The sequence below is a fragment of the Phaseolus vulgaris genome, chromosome 3 (genome assembly GCF_000499845.2).
Source record: "Phaseolus vulgaris cultivar G19833 chromosome 3, P. vulgaris v2.0, whole genome shotgun sequence".
In the NCBI taxonomy this organism is placed as follows: Eukaryota; Viridiplantae; Streptophyta; class Magnoliopsida; order Fabales; family Fabaceae; genus Phaseolus; species Phaseolus vulgaris.
Genome location: NC_023757.2, coordinates 48,736,126 through 48,751,331, shown reverse-complemented (window position 1 = coordinate 48,751,331; position 15,206 = coordinate 48,736,126). Strand labels below are relative to the sequence as shown.

Here is a 15,206-nt window from a genome sequence, read left to right as displayed (position 1 = left end):
GCTAACGGAACATGTGATATACAATTCATTGGTACTGAATTTCAATTAGCTGATCTATTCACTAAACCACTTGCTAAAGACAGGTTTCACTTTCTTTTAAATGAATTGGGTATAATTAGCTTGAATTGTCCTCTGCAGTGAAAATTTCAATCTGTTGTTTTATGTTTTAACATGTTTCGTTCTCTGTTTCAGAAATCACAGCTGTGACTAGGAAAGAGAAAGATTTATTTTTCTCTCTCTCACTTTATTATTGACTGCTTTTACGGTTATTGACCAGCAGATCCATGCAAATTAGTGTGTGGGTATCCTAACTAATTGGATTTTGTGTAGATGCAACAGATTTGATGTACCAAAATCAGGTTCCAAGATATTCTTACGTGAATCCACACCTGAACCTGCTGCACCATTGGAATAAAATTTGTAGCATATCTGTGGGATTTGATTTTTTCTTCAAAATTCATTATTTCCAAAATCTGATTACATTGCCCTGAATTAAAATCTGTGCTTTTCAATTTTGGTTTAATAAGTCTATATAAACCTAGCACAATTTAGCTCGTCCCTCACATCATCTCACTTGCACTGTAAGCTGTCCAGGTGCACATTGCTTCACCACAGGTTTTGTTTCTGCTTTTGAATAATAATCTGTAATGTCTTTCTTCTAGAATTGTATGGTAATATGTTGATGCAGGGAAGAACAGATTAAGCATGGCATCCTCCTCACATAGAAAGAAGAAATCCAAGGAGCAATCTCAAAGCAGCCAAGGTATCCTGGAAAACTGGTTTGCTGGAGATTCAGAGGCAATGACAAGGTTCATACATGAAACTGGCAGGAAGCAAATCAATGTACCCAAGCTGCTTGAGTTCTCATGGCTGAGAGAGGAGAATTTGATAGAAGCCAAAGACTTGCTCAAACATCAAAAGCTGAAAGGATTTCTGGAGATGAATGGAAATGTCTATCCAGATCTTGTGAAGGTGTTTTACTGCAACCTTGAACAAGATGGCAAAAATCTGGTTTCCCATGTAAAAGGAGTGAAGCTGAATTCCAAACACCCGAACACTTCGCGATTCCACACTTTCAAGTCGGACTTGAGCATTTTCAACTTATCTTGTAAGTGGGTCAAAATTGAATGTAGTATCTTTGAAGTGTTTTTTAGTTTGGTACTTAATAAACAGTTTGACATTACGAATGAGATAAAAGTCTTATGAAAGAGATAAAAGTCAGAGCATAAAAGAAATAGACTCAACTGGGATTTATGTAATCATATTTTAGCCCAGAAAATATGGAGAAATATATTTTTCTGTTGAACTTGAAGTGTTATTAGGGTTACAAACAATTAAGCATATCAGGAAAATGTCCAGGGAAGAAAGCCTCAACACAACTGCAACGAATGCAATCCATTTTCCAACCTTGCCTCTGAACGATTAGATTCAATCAATATATAACTAAAACTTGTATTTTGTAATTCGATAAATAGCAGAATAAAGAAAGAGAAACTACAAATGTGATCGTTACCTTAAAAAGTATAACAACGAGTCAAGAAAGCTGAAGAATATGTAAGGCACTAACAACACTATGAGTATATTCGTCCTCTAGTTTGTGTCATCCAGTATCAGTAAATAACTGAAACAAATAACTGATATCAGCAATTTGTAAATGGATTTGGATTAGCACATTATGACATATGATAATAGATGCATGAATCTTTTGATGGCAAGAAAGTTGAACTTACATGGCACCAAAGGATGTAATGAATAATAGTGGAGAGAGAGGGTGATATGCAAATGGAAAAAAAAAAACCCGGGAGGAGATGTAGGTATTATGGACTTGAATAAGATGCTTAGTAGTTTTCTCAAAACGTATTTTGAGTTTTTTTACTCGAGAACATGTTTAAAAGAAAAAGTATACCATGAGATTGTGCCATATTTCATAAGAAGTTTTGAGACCAACCCTTTTTGTCAACACTGAAGGAGTCATGGAGGAAAGAAACCAAGCGACTATAGCTTGATCTTGCTGATGATAGGCGGCAGAAAGTGAAGGTGTGTCCAATGAGGAAGAAGCAATTGGAGGTTCAAAAAAGGATGTAAGACTGAGATTATTAATGGTGGTTAACACTTGTTGTTTTTAGATCGAGTAATTATCATCATCTAGTTTGAAATGAATGCGTGTGGCAAAGATATGGGAAAAAAATAAGAAGGGGAAACATATGCAGTATTTGTAGTAGAGGTTGAAGAGATTGGAGAATTGGCAACAGAGGTATAAGAATCCATGAATGACTCTTACCAGAGGAGAGAGAGATCAATTTGCAGGAGGTAAAGAAAGATGAGAAAGAGAGAGATGAAAAACTATATTCTTGATAAGAAATCGTAAGTAGAGTTGTTTTATAGAGGCATGGAAACAAAAGTTGTTAACTAATAAAGGAAGATAGTCATTTAAAGAAAGAAGCGTCAATGGCTTTGCCTACTACCACAACTTTTCCATAATAATGGAAAACAAAAACTCTACACAATAATTTTTTGAAAAATGAATGCAATAACATAATGAATGGGAATAGTGGAATCCTCTCAGACAAATGCCTCGTTTTGTCGTCAGAATTGTAAGAATGGATTTGATCGGACTCGCCATCATTGTTTGATCATCATTGAGAAAATCACACCTTTCCAAAAGTTCAATGAAAAAAGGATTCACAAACAAATATCAACAAAATCAAATCAAGAAAATCGAATACAAAACATACGACGTTAAATAAATTTAAGATACGAAAAAAAATTGAAGTTGTGTTTACATTTCTTGTTGTGCAAGTTGAATGGAAATGAGGGGCTACCGTTTCACTTTTATAGGCCTTTAGATCTGCGAAGTAGGGATGGCAAAGTAGGCCAGCCTGCCATGCGTAATGGATGCGGGTTGAATTTTCTGTCCCACCTTGCGTAAGGGCTAGCCCGCGGGTTTGCGGGTTAGCCCGCATTCATTTTTTTTTTTCTGACGCAGAGTAACAGGACGCAGAGCAGCAACAGTGACAACAATGACGCGAAGGGCGACAACAGTAACGGGAAGCGGCGACGTTAAGGGGGGCAACAACGACGCAAATGGTAATAACAGTGGCGTGAAGCGGCAACACAAAGTTGTAGATTGGAATGAGGGAAATAGCGTTGAAGAAAACCTAGCATTTGCATTTTGGTTTTTGGATGGATTGAAACCCTATTTTCGTTTTTGCAATGCACTCCTCTCTCTTCATCCACTGCTAGCACATTTTTTGTTTTGTTTTGCAGATTAGTGGGCCAGCCTGCCCCCCTTCACTGCTAGTTCGCGCGAGTTGCGGGTTATGCGGGGCGGGTTAAGGCGGGTTGAAGAGGTGAGCCTGTCTCGCGTTTTTTACTAGTAGCTAGGGGGGAAGCCCGCCCTACTTTGCCATCCCTATTGCAAAAGAAGATTTAGGGTTCAGCACAACCATAAGGGTTTAGGCAGTTTCTTCCTGCACCTTCGTATTTTTCTTCCTGCACTCCCACACTTTTATGCAAAGACTAAATCGTCCTTATTAGTTTTTAAAATTGCAAAAATACCCCAACCTAATAAAACCCTAGACAACATTGTTCTTCTTGCGCATCCGGTCTTCATCTTCTTCGTTTTGCAGCAGCGGCACCTCCAAACTGCAGAAGTCCATTCACCTTTTAATCTCACACATCTCTTGTGATTTAGAGTGCTCTTGATTTTTTGTTTTCGTAAATAGTTTTTCACATTCCAAATTTTAGAATCCAGTAGAATTTCGGATTATAGAATACGGATGATTTTCGTCTTATGAAATCCGTAAAAATCCTGGATTTATGTTTCCAGAAATATCCCAAATTTGTGGTTTCGGGAATGTTTCAGATTTGTGGTTCTGGGAATGTTTCGGATTTGTGTTTCCAGAATAATAATTTGATGTTTCGGGTTTGTGTTGGCTCAAATTAGTAAACCAAAATTGTATTGGGTCGAACTAGAGGAGTTGTGGGGTTGGGTTAGTATACACTCATTCATTAGTTTGTAATTTAGTTTAACTTGAATGGTGTAATTGAACAGAAATTGTGAACACTAGGGGAGGAGGTTCACAAGGTGATTGTCTACGTCCCACAACCTCTGTTAGAATAAGAAGACATGTTAATGAAGATGAAGAACATGAAGATGCAGAACATGTTGAACCTGAAGAAGCTGAACCCCACACATCAACCCCATCATATACTTCTTGTTCAAATTCTTCACTATTGTCCATGTTTCTACAAATTAAAAAATGAAACTAAATCATTGTATTTCGAATCCATGAATCCATAAGTCAAACAATTCATTCTAGATCCAACAATCCATAATTCAAAAAAACCATTTCAGATCCAGAAATCCATAACTCCAAAAATGCATTCTAGATCCTGAAATTCGTAATGCAAATTACGCATTCCAGATTCAGGAATCCATAATACAAAAAATAATTCTTGATCCACCAATCCGTAATAGAATTTAGGTTTCCGGATTCAGCAATCCAAAAATCAACAGTTTATGAAAACTTAGCTTCCAGAACACCTTCTCATCTGAAAACAAAATTTAATCAATTCTGGATTGACGAATCCATAGCACATTACCGGATCCCAAATTTTGGTAACCACAAAATCTCCATAACCACCAATGCTCCCTAAAAAAACTTAATTCTTACCTCTACAACCCAAGCAGCACTTCGGCAGCGTAGCCTACTCCTCCACCTTGCTCCGAACAACTGCAAAGATCATCCACCACTGAATGATATTCAATGATGAAGATGAACAGTGGCAAAGAAAGTCCAGCACGGTGCCCCTTTTCAAATAATAGGTCAATCTCAATTTTGGGATATTTAAAATTGTGGGGGTGCAGGAAGAAAAATGTGACGGTGTAGGAATAAGAAGCCAAGGGTTTATGAGTCCATTTATTGGGCCACAAGCTAAATGGGCCTGATCAATCATCTTAAGCCTAAGACCGCTTATGCACCTCCATCACTTCTTCAGCCACGTCCATGAATTTTAAAATTCTCAAAATTACCCTTTAGTAGAAAGATAAAAAATACAAACCGTGCTTTACACTATAGATTACCTAATTCGAAAGTCAAAAATTACAACTTCAAAATTACATAATCCATAACTCAAAAATTACCACTTTCGAATTACATAATCTGAAACCTATTTAACAACTAACAATACTGGATTACGTAATCATGAACTTATTTAAGAAAATAAACCTACCAGATTACGTAATTTGGAACCTAACTAAACACTCAGCAAATTACGTAATCTAGAACCTATTTAACAAATTAAAACTACCAGATTATGTAATCTGAAACCTAATTAAACAAAGAAAAATACCAAATTAAACTATCATGTTTGAAACACTTCCACCAAATTCAAATTAAAAAGGGTTAGAAACTAAACCATCAAAACTACTAACCTTGTGGTGGATAAAGAGGGCTACAGTGGTGAATGATGGAGGACAATGTTTGGAAGAGAGATTTGAAGAAGAGCTTTGGAGATTGGGACTTTAGAAGGAAGGTGGGCGCAAAATTAAGAACTGGTAATTGAGTTCAGGATTATGTAATCCGATGAGTATTTAGTTAGGTTTTGGATTACATAATTCGATAGGTTTATTTTCTTAAATAAGTTCTGGATTATGTAATGTAGTATTCTGAATTGTTAAATAGGTTATGGATTATGTAATCTGGAAGTTGTAATTTTTGAATTCTGGATTAAGTAATTCATAGTGTAAAACATCGCTTTTATTTTTACTCCTTACTAAAGGGTAATTTTGGGAGTTTCAAAATGAAGGGTAATTTTGGGAGTTTCAAAATTTATGGAGGTGGCTGAAGAAGTGATGGAGGTGCGGGAAGAAACATTCTAAGGCTAATCCTATGGGGAAATTTTTTGCACCTCATAAATATTGAAATTCCCAATTTGTCCTTTTGGTTTATGAAAAAATAATTTTTTTATAAACTATTTTCACTTTCAGAATGGTGCAATCCAAAAGAAAATTTGACTTTCAGATTGTAAATTTAAAAATTTCTTTTACTTTATATGGATTATTGGAATACAAATTTTTATTTTGGATTTTACGATTCGAAATATAAATTTTGATATGTATTCTTCATAATACGCAATGTTCCAAATTTATAGGATACAAATTTTGTATTTCGAATTTTAGAATCTAAACTACACTAAATACATTAATTTGTATTTTGAATTGTGTAATTCAAAATATAATATTTTTCTACTTAGAGAGTCAAACATGGGAGGTGTCTTGCAGTGAAGTTGAAGGTGGGGTCACGACATTGGATGTTAAAGGTGAAAAGTTACTACAATACAACAGTGAAAATCGCTAAGCCTAAAAAAGGAAAGAGGGGGATGCTTAATGAAAAACATTAAGAAAAAAAGTAAAAATGTTATTTCTCTTTTTTATATATATAAAAGTGTGATAAGAAGGCATGAAGGTGCCAAAGAATTTTCATTATATAATCTAAAGGCTGCTTCTTCCTGCACTTCCATACCTTCTTGTGCCACCCCCATAAATTTTTCTTATTCCAAAAATACCCTTTTCAATATTCCGGATTACATAATCCGGAAGTTTTTTTCTAGATTCAAAATTAGTTTCCGGATTATGTAATCCAGAAGTCTTTTGTGATTAGCTTCCGGATTACATAATCCGGAAGTCTTTTCTATACATAAGATTAGCTTTCGGATTATGTAATCCGGAAGTCTTTTTTTTCAGATGTGCTATTAGCTTCTGGATTACATAATCCGGAAGTCTTTTCTAAATATGAAATTGACTTTTATCCGGATTACATAATCCATAGGCTTATTATTTGAAATCCAAGGGAGTGAAAAAAAAAAGAATAAAATGATATTTTCATATTTAGTATGAGAGTGGCACAAGAAAGTATGAAGGTATAGGAAGAAAGATTCTAATCTAAAATACCTTATGAATGGTCTAATCCAAACTATATTTCTTAAATTTGGAATACATTTTGGAGATTAAATTGGGCAAGTAGAATAAATTTCCATATTATATAATATTATATAATGTGAAATATTTCCAACTCATCAATAATTTATACTTTTTATAACCCTATTATGTGTAGGAAGAAGGAATTGCGGTGGATTTATATGTAATTGGATTCAGTTTTTCGTATGGTAAGGTACAAAACGAGAAAAGTAAAACTAAAACTACATCCAAACGAAAAGTTCCGATCACATCAGAATAATAAATCATTCCAATACTTAGCACGAGTTTCAAAGAGCCCTCAGGCTTTCGTTTTGACAATGGGGTATAAAAAAAATTGTGATTAAAAGTTGTTTTTTTTTTACATCTTTGTTGAAAGAAAAAAAAGTCAAGCCAACAACTATTGGCTAAATCGTTTGATTTCTCTTGTATTAACTGAACATTTAATTTAACTTTTATTTATGATTTTATTCCTTTGCAAATGCAAATTCTTAAATTTAATTATCTTCATCTACTACCAATTGATTATTTTATAATATAAATATTTGAATTAGTATTTGAAGTCTCATATCTACAATTTCAGATTCAGATCACAAATTCAAGTTTAACTTAATTCAAAGTCAGATTAAACATGCACTTTTATTTATATATATATATATATATATATATATTATAGAGAGAGATTGAGATTTATCTTTATAAAAAAGTAAAGGGTAATTAGACTTCCATCCATAAAAATTTAAGGAATAAATCGAATTGATTATTAACTGTTTTTTTTGCTGAATAGTGATCAGACTAATTTTTGCATGAGGATTTGCAAACATATTTAGGACACTTAAGTGAAATTATGTTCTAACAGTTTATTTTTTAGAATAGCTAACTATATGAACTTTACATTGGTGGGGTAAAGGAGTTGTTTTGTCTAGGCTGGTATCAAACTCTACCATCTAAAAGTTTATTTTCCTATCAGATTACTTCATCACCAACTACTATGCATGATGTTTTATACTTAATGAATAATGAATGCACAAATAGGATAGACTATGAGGAGCAAGATTCCAAGAGTATTTGATATTCCATGTTTTTGTGTGAAAGAATTTTTGAATCCACCAGAAGCCCTGATATGTTCTTGTAGTAGGTAACAACCAATGAAAAGATCAATTGCTAATCCAACCCAGTTATTCCTTAATTTGTGAGCAAATAATTCGGGAGCCACTGTCAAAATAAGAATCATTGAGCCAGGTATTTCCAGCCAATCTGCACGTAATTTAAAACACTAGTTAAGTACATATAACTTTCTAACTTTTTTATAATTTGATTTTTTAGTTTATTAAATATATTCTTGGAGTATCTTTTAAGTGTTTTTTAGTTTTGTATTTAATAAACACTTTGACACTACGAATTATGAATGAGATAAAAGTCATAATATAAATTATGTAATCATATTTTAGCAAAAAAATATGTAGAAATATATTTTCCAGTTGAACTTAAGTGTTGTTAGGGTTACAAACAGTTAAGCATACCAGGAAAATGTCTAGGGAAGAAAAGCCTCAGCACAACTGTAACGAATGCAATCCATTCTCCAACTTCACCTCTGAACGATTAGATTCAATCAATATATAACTAAAACGTGTATTTTGTAAAGCGATAACAGAAGAAAGAAATAGAGAAACCACCTTAAAAAGTAGAACAACGAGTCAGGAAAGCTAAAAAATATGTAAGGCACTAACAACGCTGTTAGTATATTCGTCCTCCAGTTTGTGCTATCCAGTATTAGTAAATAACTGAAACAAATATTTGATATCAGTCAAAATGTAAATAGATTTGGATTAACAAATTATAACATAGGATAATAGATGCACGCATATATTGGTGGCAAGAAATTTGAACTTACATGGCAGCAAAGGAAGAGAGCCATTTAAAGAAAGAAGCACCAATGGCTTTGCCTCCTACGACGGTTGCATCGTGGAGGAACTTTCCGGCTGCAAGCTTGAGCTCATTTAAATCGGAATCGATTAAACTAGCAACTACAGTGTCCCTTTTGATATCCACATACTGTTGTAATATTCGACCCATTTGGTTTCAGATCTGAACTCACAATTCACCAACAGAGATCCAACCAATGAATGAATGTAGCCAAGTTGTTGATGTGAAGTGATGGAGAAAGATAAGGGTATATAGGGAGTTTGAAAGCAAGTGAGTGTGGAATGTTGTGTTATATATGATATGAGGTCCTAATTCGTTGTTTGACCAATGGTGTGGGAATGCAAAACGATGCGAACTTTCAGATCGTCTTTAACTGTTTTGTGTTTACCATCTCTGTGATCCAAATTGCATTGCATCCCTTTCGACACAATGCCAATTTGTTTCACATGTTGCAAAGTGTCATCTATACTATTTAAAAAATAAATTTTATCTTTTGCATGTTAACCTATAATCAAATAAATTTCATTTTTGTGTGTTTGTACTAATCTAAAAAAGTCTTTTAATGTTTGCTATTTTCATTAATTTAGATCATCTATTGAACTGAGATATAAGAAATGTAAGCAGTACTTTTACCTTGGTTTTCATCTTCACAACTATTAAATACTTTTCATCATCTTGATACATAGTTTACATAGTGTTTCTCATGTTTCAATTAGGTATAGCTGTACTTTTCTTTATGTATAAACATACATAATGATCTTTGATATTCTAACCACTCAAATTACTATTGGATGAAAAGTTATTTATTATTCAACATCCATCAAACACATTTTATCTTGTGTCAATATGTAACAAACAACAAAAAATATACTTCCAATTAAAAGTTCTTTCAAATTTAATTTGTTTTCATTAATTAATCACGTAAAAAAGAATAATTTTTTAAAGTGTTCAAACCAACAATTTAATATTCAATACAAATGATTAATATTTATATTAAATCTCAAATAAAAAATTAAAATTCACTCAATGAGTGCATAAATAGAAAATTAAATATGATCAAAACTACTAAAATAAATACAAAAACGGCAATTAAAACTAAAATAATTTAGTCTCAAAATTTCTTAAAGATTTTTAAAGAGTTTAAAATATTTAGTCTTTATAATTATAAAGTCTATTTTAATTTTTTTGAGAAAAGACAGGTTTAAAATAAGTTTGTTTCCTTAAACTAGGAGTGTTTATGTATAAGGGTTGAGACACCCTTAAGTGTTTTATTCTATTTTATTCTATTAATACATTGCTGATAAAAAAAATTAAAATAAAAAAGTACACTGAAAGAATTTATAAGATAAAAATTATTTTTAAAATTATCATGTGTTTTTATGAAAATTTGTTCATTGTGAAATGTTACTTTTTATTTTATTTTATTTGATAACAATATAAAAATAATTATTTTGATAACTTTCTTAATGGTGAAATTTCTAAAAGTAAAAGGAATGTCGTGAAGAAAAAAACAAAGGAAACCAAATGATAAGAATAAAGATGGTGCAAGTCCTCTACGGTGTTGTAAACGTTTTTCTAAGGATTATGTGGTTGATTCATAAACGTAAATAATGTATTACTATATTGGGTGACTTGAAATCGACATATATCTCACCTTTTATTTACAAAAAAAAAAAAAATCACACTTTTTTGTCACATGGTAATAAAATCAACTAAGTAAAAGTTAAACTTACTTAATATGTTGTTTTTTCACTAGTGATGCACTTACTACTAATCCACGTGTCTATAAATTTAACTATTTTTTTTTATTTGATGATTGAATATATTTGGCATTGCTATTAAAACTTCAAGCCTTTTAGTCTTTGAATTTTGAAGATTTGTAAGCCCTCAAATCATTTTTATTTTCCCTCAAATCATTATCCAAGTGTATAATGTGTTTTGAAAAATAATACTATTTCATATTTTCTTGGATTTTGGTTTGGTTTTAGGTTACAAATTGAGAATAGTGATGGGTGGGTGGACATGTAATAATACAAATTGTTAAGTTATATCCCAAGTATAATTATTGTTTAATGTAGTGATAATTAATTTGTTTATTTTCTTTAAATCTATGGTGCATTATGTTATACCTATTCCAATGCACTTTTTTAACCTTGCGATAGTTACAAACATCATAATTGAAATTATTTCACGAGTTAAATTGAATGAAAGGAAGTGAATTTGTTTCTTTCAAGTCTCAAGTACATATATATTAACGTTGGAAGTAAACAACAATATTGCCTTCATGACTTAATATTTTTTGTTTTTACCTTTTTTAGGATGAAGTTGAAGATCATTTGAAGAAGAGAATTCACAAAATGTAGAAATAAATTAAATATTTCTGTTAGATATAATTTTAAAAAAAAAGTTTCTTTTTGAAAGTGTATTAGACAATGTTAAGCTACAGTTTTTAATGTTTTCAATTATACAATTATGTTTTCAATACATTATTGTACATTTAATTAAATTTCTACAATATTATATTATTTATGTTTTCTTCAATTACAACAATTTATTAATATTGATTTAATTGGCTTTACTATATGTATTTATTTATTTTATTATTTCATAAAAATGGAATAAATAGTCTTTTAATAGTTTATGATTTATTATATTTTTGTACTACAACGATAATGTTCAAAATAAATTAGTGACCTCATGCATTCATAATTTATTTATCTTAGGTCATGATCCTGGCCTGATATTTAGTCATTTATGGGTCATTTTCTGACTATCTAACATTACGAGGGAGCATAATTCAAGAGATCTCAATCAATTAATTTTAATCACTTAATTAAGGTATAATCATGACTAAAGCTGAAGATGTTACAATTCGATCTATATATACCATATTACGCCCTATAGAAATGATCATCTAATATATGATCTAATCATCATCTAATAAACAACAGAGGGAGTACTCTCAACTCCTATTTCATATTATACTCATTATACTTATGCTCTTACTGACTTGAGCGTCGAAGTGTCATCGCAGGAGGAGCCCCTCTCGTTTCTCAAAGGTTGAATCACTTAAAGGAAGACCACCACTAGAAGCTCATCCAGATACCGACCATCTCGAGTTGACTAGAACAATTTACAAATAAATGTGTTCTGATTGAATCATATTTCAAAATTATTGTAAGTGTGAACTAAGATGCCACTTCAAAAGAATATGTGAAATTGGTGCCCATTGTGGACTTCACTAGAACAGAATCTTCTTAACTATCAAAATATTTTGTAATGCTAATAGGGTCTCATTCAATTGTTTGACAAATGTTTAATTTGGATACGCTTTTTTTTATATTAAAAATCTAATGACTGTGAAACATGTTCTCTACTGTGGGAGACATTCAAATGCCCCACAGTAACCGTGGTCATAATATTATTAATAAATGTTATGTTTGACTCCTTGTACCATGTGTAAGCCACGAACTTTTTATACGAAAATGTGATGGTGTGTAGTGAGAGTACAAGAGTTTGTCCAAATAAATATCAATGCTTTTAAAATCCAACAACTCATTAAACTTATCAAAATAATGATGTAAACTTTACTAGTTTAATTTGCATAAAATCGGAATCAAACTAATATTAATAAAATAATCTTAAAAAAAAAATAACATCATAATTTTATGATAAATGAACTAAAATAAAACATAAATTTATATATCTATATTTAAAATACACATATACAAGTTTAAATAAAATAGATATTATACTTAATTAAAAGTTTAATAATATATATTAATATTTATTAATAATAACAAGTTTCTATGTATAATAAAAAAACTAATAATTTAAGTTGACTTTCATTTTGTTTTAAGTTAAAAATATAATTTATCAATTATTGTTGATCAGTTTTTTTATCAGTTTGATACATTTTTGGATTGGTTCAATAACAATTGTTAGGATAAACAGTTACTATGAAGTCAAAAAGTTACACTCAAAAGTATAACAATTGCATAACCTTTTATATTCTAAATTTAAATTATTATTTTTATTATATATACTAGTTATGTATAGACATGCCATGCCACTCATTTTAGTTTTAACATTTATGCCAATAAAAAAAAGTATTTCCTGAAAAAACGTAGAAAGAGGGTTCTTATTATACATTTAAAAATCACAAGTACACTTAGAAGTTGTTGAAAGAGTATATATTATGTTAACCTTTATATGTCATGCATTTGTATATTGTACTGCAACTTTTCTTCAACCGTCTGTGGCAGTTTGTTGGCAGAAGTAACTACTATCTTTTTTAAAACATAAGGCAGATCTTTGCACATGTTTTTATTCTGTTTTTGTTCCACATATAGCCATGCTGTGCGTGTCACAGAAGTTAAGTTATTGCTTATAATAAAATTTAATAAAATAATAAATTTTATCATCGTAAGTATACAAATTGATTGAAACCAACAAGAGTGAGGATAAACAAACAAGATTCTTGAACAAAAGAAGTGAGAGAGAAGAGGTTGTTTATGCAAATATAATCCCATAAAATTGGTGTAATCACCGTGAAATTATATAGATGAAATAAGAAATTATGAAATAAAAATTAATTTTAAAAGTAAATTAATTAGTTATTATGGTGATTAAATTAAAGATATTTCATAAACTATTTTTTTTAGTTTTTAAATTAGTTTGGTATCTAATTAGCTATCTGTTCCGATCTCAAGTCGGAGAGATAGGATCAATCACCATATTCGAGGTATTGTCCATTTTGAATGTCGATGCTCGGTCACGGTGAGTTGAGGGAGAAAGGAATATATAAACTGTCATTAGTCTCGACTTCTGAGCGATGTGAAACTATATTGGCGTACAAGATTAGAAACTATTTAACAATAATAAAAACTAATTTTAGAAATCAACAATTTTTTTATTCTCTAAAATGTCTCTAATTTAGTCACTCACTATAACAACTAATTATTTTTTGTCTCTAAAATTTATTTTTATTTCATAATTTTTTTTAGTAAAATATTTTTTTTTTTAAATTACATGTAAAATCACTTCCTAGCCATAAAGAATTGTCATAAGATTGTAGGGCAAATGAAAGGTATATGCTGAATTTGCAAGGTAAGTCTACGATAATAATTTAGATGGCATCGAACATCGCAAGCTTGTGCTGTAAAGGATTCAGAAAGAGGGAACAACACATGATTCTATAACTTTATCATAAAATAATATCTTTAATATAGTATTCTATTTTTAACTAAGACTATTAATATTAATTGTCAAGCTTTTCTAATCAGTTTATTATTGATAAATAAGACATATTAAATGTTGTAATTCATTAAATTAGTAATTAATTAAATATTTTATCTTGGACTATAATGTAGATTGCATATTTTTTTTTCGTAAAAAAAAATCATTATTCTTTTCACTACAAAAAAAACTTTTATTAGAAAGAGTCAAAGACGGACACTAATCACAAAAAACCCACGCAAAGATGCAATTAACGTGGGCTTTGCCTTCACACAACTTTGAAGCTAATATCCTTCACACAACTTCAATAAAATTTCCTTCCAAAACATTCAACTAACTAAGCTCCTTTACAAATACACTGCTATAAACAAATTTAAAAAAGTAAAGCATCACAAATTGCCCTATCATTTTAAAATTATGATGGATATTGTTTAAGGGTACATTAGAAATCAACTAGGACTCAATATTTCAACCTTAGAAATATAGTTCAAACACTTAGCAAGCAACTTCATTTCTCAAGATAAATCATGAAAACTTTAACAGAACAAACATGAGAGAAAGGAAGAAAAAAGTTTACCTATAAGAATGATACAAATTTCAGCAACTTCAATACACAAATATTGTTACAGTTTTGAGTTTTTTTTTAAAGAAAAAGTAGATAAAAAAATGTGGAAAATGATAATTTATAAAAGAAAAAAGAAACAGGGAAAAACAACATGGTCGGTAGGAACAACTTCGATTTTTTTTATTTCCTTTATATAAACCAACTTCGATTTAAATCTAATTCTCCACCAAACCAAACATCTTATTAAAGACTGATTTGATTAATGGCAACAACACTAGTATGCATTGTCCACGCTCATATCAATATATATTGTCCATGGGAATATATATGTATATAATTATAAAAATAGTCAAATAGAGTCTACAAAATTGTTTATTGGAGAAAAGGCAAGGAGTATGATTACATATGAGTTGATTTGAGGTACAGGGAGGTCATAGATGCATGGTGTGATATATAGAGATATGCATATTAGTCCAAACATAGTGACAAAAGCAATTA

General features: G+C 30.7%; 1 protein-coding gene and 1 non-coding gene across 2 annotated transcripts; both read right to left on the bottom strand.

Moving 5' to 3' along the window:
• Positions 1–2,557: 2,557 nt before the first annotated feature.
• On the bottom strand, positions 2,558–2,645 carry LOC137808850 (small nucleolar RNA SNOR75). Its single transcript, XR_011080749.1, has one exon. It is a non-coding gene; the product is annotated as a small nucleolar RNA SNOR75 (small nucleolar RNA).
• A 5,342-nt stretch (positions 2,646–7,987) lies between these two features.
• LOC137805967 (cold-regulated 413 plasma membrane protein 2-like) lies at positions 7,988–9,141 on the bottom strand. Its single transcript, XM_068605842.1, has 4 exons — positions 8,874–9,141; positions 8,656–8,763; positions 8,503–8,573; positions 7,988–8,236 (listed from the first exon to the last, which is right to left on the bottom strand). Exons 1-4 carry the CDS (start codon positions 9,053–9,055, stop codon positions 7,989–7,991), a joined length of 609 nt encoding a protein of 202 aa, XP_068461943.1. The 5' UTR covers positions 9,056–9,141; the 3' UTR covers position 7,988.
• Between the last annotated feature and the right edge of the window lie 6,065 nt (positions 9,142–15,206).